Below are 5538 nucleotides of genomic sequence, written 5' to 3'. Positions count from 1 at the left end.
CCTGAGATACCGCGAGATGCTAGACGGGACAAAGTCTTCTGAACCTCACCAGCTCCCATACTTCCAACTGCTTCAGCCCGCTAACCACCCTTCCGACTTTGGCTTAGCGCGTCGGCGTCTTGCCGCTGAGGCCTAGCCAATTTTCCCGGGTCTGTCCCCAGCCGGGCCGGGCCTGTACCCTTCCTCGGACTTCTGGGGCTTTTCCCACTCTAGACCAGCTACAGCAAGCGTCCTTTAAGATGTCTGACAACGGGAGCAGCACAGATGGCCCACAAGACTCGGGAAAAAGAAGCCCGCTCAATAGTCCTGAGGAGCAGTCTGACGTGGATGCCAGGAGAGAGACCTCTTCAGACACTGAACTGAGCTTGAATTTGACCACAGATGGTGGCGTTCTCAGCCAGGCCACCCTGGAAAGTCAAGGCACAGACGTAGAAGGTTCAGCTGAAAACATCAACTTTGAAAGCACGGAAGATTCTGACCAGTTCTTCATCTGTGAGGAAAACCTGTTCCCTTACCGCGCCGCAGGAGAGGAGGAGCTAGGAGCGGAAGAGGGGGCGAGAGGAGCGGCAGAAGAGCAGCCTCAGGTACAGTGCGATGAAACTAACCATGATCAGTATTTATCAGATGAGGATCGGGCCCTGGAGGACTGGGTGTCCTCTGAAACATCTGCCCTGCCCCGCCCTCGCTGGCAAGTCCTTTCCGCTCTTCGAGAGCGGCAGCTGGGTTCCAGTGCCCGCTTCGTGTATGAGGCCTGTGGGGCAAGAGTTTTTGTGCAGCGTTTCCAGCTGCTCTGTGAGCTTGAAGGCCATCACGGTTGTGTCAATACTGTGCACTTTAACCAGCGTGGCACCTGGCTGGCCAGTAGCAGTGATGACCTTAGAGTGATAGTGTGGGACTGGGTGCGTCAGCACCCAGTACTGGAGTTTGCGAGTGGCCACAAAAATAATGTCTTTCAAGCCAAGTTCCTTCCCAATTGTGGTGATTCCACCTTGGCCATGTGTGCCCGTGATGGGCAGATACGCATAGCAGAGCTCTCTGCTCTACCACACTGTAAGAATACTAAGCGTGTGGCCCAGCACAGGGGAGCCTCCCATAAGTTGGCTCTGGAGCCAGACTCCCCTTTTAAGTTCCTAACTTCAGGTGAAGATGCAGTTGTTTTCGCCATTGATCTCAGACAAGACCGGCCAGCATCCAGAGTGGTGGTAACCAAAGAGGGGGAGAAGAAAGTGGGGCTGTATACGATCCATGTGAATCCTGCCAATACTTACCAGTTTGCAGTGGGTGGAAGAGATCAGTTTGTAAGAATTTATGACCAGAGGAAAATTAATGAGAATGAGAATAATGGGGTACTCAAGAAATTCTGTCCTCATCATCTAGTCAACTGTGATACCAAAGCAAACATCACCTGCCTCGTTTACAGTCACGATGGCACAGAGCTCCTGGCCAGTTACAATGATGAAGATATTTATCTCTTCAACTCCTCTGATGGAGATGGAGCCCAGTATGTTAAGAGATACAAGGGGCACAGAAATAGTGCCACAATCAAAGGTGTCAATTTCTATGGTCCCAGAAGTGAGTTTGTGGTGAGCGGCAGTGATTGTGGGCACATCTTCCTCTGGGAAAAATCATCCAGCCAGATCGTTCAGTTCATGGAGGGGGACAAGGGAGGCACCATAAACTGCCTTGAGCCCCATCCTTACCTACCTGTGCTGGCTACCAGTGGCCTAGATCATGATGCCAAGATCTGGGCACCCACAGCTAAAGCTGCCACTGATCTGGCTGGGTTAAAGAATATGATTAAGAGAAACAAGCGAGAACGAGATGAAGATCGCATACACCACACTGACCTGTTCGACAGCCACATGCTTTGGTTCCTCATGCGTCACCTGACACAGAGAGGTCATCACCAGCGCTGGGGAGCTCCTGGAGTTGGAGTCATGGATGCAGAGTCGGATGCGTCTTCCAGTACCTCCAATTCATCTGAGGAGGAAGAGAACCAAGACCGTGTGCAGTGCCTGCCATCCTGAAGGCCTCATGCCTGCTCCAGCTAGATGTCACCTCAGTAGGCTGGACTTTAAGTTTAAATTCAGTTTAACTAATAAATTTGTTTTTGTTATCTACTTTCTACCATAAAAACCATCTTTTCCATCTCTTTACTCTCCCTTCTTTACATTCTTCCTCTCCCATTCCTTTCCTCTCACTTGGTTTCTTTATTCCTCTCTTTTTACCCATTATATCTCTGTGTAAGAAAATATGTAAGGTTTTTTGTTTTTTATTTTTGCCTCTTTGCATTTGTTTTCTTTTGGCTTAGCTCTTATAGCTGACTTCTAAAGGTTTGGTGAAAAAATTAATACCCATATTGAATCTATCTTCTCATTTCTGATACTGTGAAAACTATCACCTTTTTTTTTTCATCTTTAGCAGTTTAAGGTTAATTTCTCCAGTTGACTTGAAAATTTCAGTAATGTGTTTATCCTTTACAAGTAAAGTAAAATAAAGCTAACCGTGGTCTTGTTCCTTTAATGCAGACACTTGGCCATATACACACACCCCTGTACACACACACACTCACTCTCTCTCACAGAAAAGGAAAAGGGGAGAGAGGGTGCATAGATTCCTAACAGGATAATTCATGCTTCTGGAATAAATAATTAGGGATTGTTGACACTTTCTGAATCCCTGTGGTAATATTGATTAATCTGAGCAGAGGAGACTAGTAAAAATTAAACTTAATCACATGACATTGTTTATTCTGCACTCTGAATTCTCTTGAAGTTTAATGGCAAGGACACACATAGGATTGCCTTCCAGGAAGTCCTCTTGGGACAACAATTTCCTGTAAGATACCAGCCAGGAATATAAGAATTCCTAATATTTGAGAATATATATTTGAACTGACTTTAAGAATAACTTAATGTTACAATAAAGAGTTGTTTATCCTTACAGATAACTGATACCACTGGAAGAAAATTCCCATTAGACATCCATGCATTGCTAAAAACTCTCTTCACTTGCTTATAAGAGTTTAAATTGCTTTTAAAAATATTTTGTTTTAAGCCTTATTTAATGTAAATTTTGTATACTAGGTGTTCAATTAGTGTTCAATAATAATATTCATTTTTATTTTACACCTGTTACTTGTGTAAGTGAATGCAGAGTCCTTGCCTTACCCCCAAAATGCTGGCTTTCCTTTGATAATACTCCTTAAAATGGATATTATCTCTGGCCCCTTGAGAGCAAGTTAAGACATTTACATAATGAAATTAGACTTTGGAATTGAAAATAACGACCAAATTTCCTGTTCACTGAGATTCAAAGTCAGGAACAACTGCCTGGGGATCTGGGAGACTGGGGCAGCCCCTACCAAGGTTTGCTGTTAGGAAAGAATCTAAAGCCCCAAAAGAACCCTATGAGTCTAAACTAAGCACTGTGGTTTAAAACAGGATATAAAGAGAACAAAATTATAAACTAGCATCCCAAGTTTGGGACAGCCATGCACAATTGGGTGAGACGTATACTAGCAACATCAACAAAACATTCAAAAACTCATTTGGAATTTCTGGTGACACTGGGTGACAGAACAATGACAAGAACAGATTAATTATCCAGTTTTTTTTTTTTTCACCTGCTGTTTGGAAGCAGTTCTGAGTGGGGGGGGGCAGTTGGGGGTGGGGGTGGTGCTGTGAACTGAAACTTTCTTCAGAGTTTCCTGCATGGTTCTGAGATTTCTTTTTTCTTTTTTTTTTTCAGATTTATTTCATTTTATTTTAGAGAGGAAGCAGGCACATGGGTGAAGGAGCAGGGGGTGGGAGGGAAGGGCAGAGAGAGAGAGAGAGAGAAAATCTCAAGTAGACTCCCCACTAAGTATGGAGCCAGCCGTGGTGCTCAATCGCATTACCCTTGAGATCATAATCTGAGATGAAACCAAGAATCTGATGTTAAACCAACTGAGCCACCCAGGCACCCCAGTTCTAAGATTTCTTGTGCTATATGAGACATTTGCGAGATTTGGAAGGCAAAGGTAAAGTAGTAGCTATACATTTTTTTAAAGATTTTGTTTATTTGTCAGAGAGAGAGCACAAGCAGGGGGAGTGGAGGCAGAGGGAGAAACAGGCTCCCCCCTGAGCAAGGAGCCTGATGCAGGACTCGATCCCAGGACCCTGGGATCATGACCTGAACCAAAGGCAAACCCTTAACCGACTGTGCCACCCAGGCGTCCCAGTAGCTGTATTTTTTTTAATGCTCAGAAAGTAGAGGTAGGGGCACATTGTCACTGATCTGCTGGCTTACTTTACTGTGAGGCAGCTGGGCCCACAGCTATACCAGTTCCCCCTCATATCTCCCTTTAGCTTCACCACCAGTTCCATAAAAAAGAGTGACTACTTCTGCAGGGCACTTACTCATGAAAGTTGGAGGTTTAGAGGCAGTCAAAGATCAACATGGGTTCCAGTCTGTCCTTGTAAGTTCCAGCTACTCCTCATGGATTCCAATCTATCCTTATTTCCCCCTATTTCACACCCATCTCTTCTTCCTGAATGCTGTACTGACTTTAGGCTCCAGCCTCTGAAGCAGAGAAAAATCTTATGAAGACTGCTTAACCAGCTCCTGCAATTACATAATATGAGGTCTCTATTATATAAGTCACTTGTTACCTGTGTATCACCCTCCCCCCAGTGTTTGTTTCTCTCTTTGAACTGTGATGGGTGCAACCACCCCCATCTACTTTAGACTGAGTAAGTCTCCAGATTATGTAAACAATTTGCCATTTGGAGCAGTAAAAGTCCTCCAAAGAGAGAGGTTGGCTTTGAATAAGATAGACGATAGATAAATAAATAGATTAAAAGGGCTCAAATAATTAATCTGAAAAATAAAGTTCTGATTATAGGTGAAGGCCAAGCAGGGAAAGTAAGTCCCAGAAAATGGAAGTAACTGTTACAATTTTAATTTATGCAAACATTGATCCTATTGATGTATAGAAGAGAGCAATACAATGTCACTACCAGCCTTCCATGAGATGGCAGGCAAAGCTAACAATTCTATCAAATAAGCAGGCAAAACTGCACCTTTAAATTTAAATTTTCAACGCCAATTATTTTCATTCCAATATGGAATTTCTACAGGACAGTTCCGTGTAAGCCCTCATGGCCTTTATGCAGTATTGTAATTGTCTCCTAATTATGCACAGAATTTAACTGCATAAAATTGTGACTGATGCCAAACTATACTCTTAAAAAGACATCTTCTGGCAGCCATTCCTTAAAAAGACAGGTGCAGAAAAGAACAGACATGAAAAAAATATAATGGAACCTAACTGCTAAATGGCAGGCCAAAAAATTTGGGTGAATTTTGTTAGTTCAACAGCAACCTTCAGCAGTGCTCATTCTACCATGTCGTGAGCCAAAAGCATAATGCAATAATAGTTACAACAGACTGGATCTTAGCCATCCTGTGATCAACTTCTATGAACTTCACTATCTTAATTTATTTCGACTTCAGTCTCCTCAACAGTAAAACGAGAGGTTTAGATTTCCATATTTA

The 5538-nt window shown here is 43.5% G+C and overlaps 1 protein-coding gene across 1 annotated transcript; it reads left to right on the top strand.

The window, feature by feature from the left end:
- The first annotated feature begins 239 nt into the window (after positions 1-239).
- Positions 240-2056, top strand: LOC103668281 (DDB1- and CUL4-associated factor 8-like). The gene has a single exon (XM_040636539.1). It carries the CDS (start codon positions 240-242, stop codon positions 2025-2027), a length of 1788 nt encoding a protein of 595 aa, XP_040492473.1. The 3' UTR covers positions 2028-2056.
- The last annotated feature ends 3482 nt before the right edge of the window (positions 2057-5538 follow it).

The sequence above is a fragment of the Ursus maritimus genome (assembly GCF_017311325.1).
Source record: "Ursus maritimus isolate PB19 chromosome X unlocalized genomic scaffold, ASM1731132v1 scaffold_X1, whole genome shotgun sequence".
Taxonomy (NCBI): Eukaryota; Metazoa; Chordata; class Mammalia; order Carnivora; family Ursidae; genus Ursus; species Ursus maritimus.
This window is presented reverse-complemented; position numbering and strand designations above follow the sequence as displayed.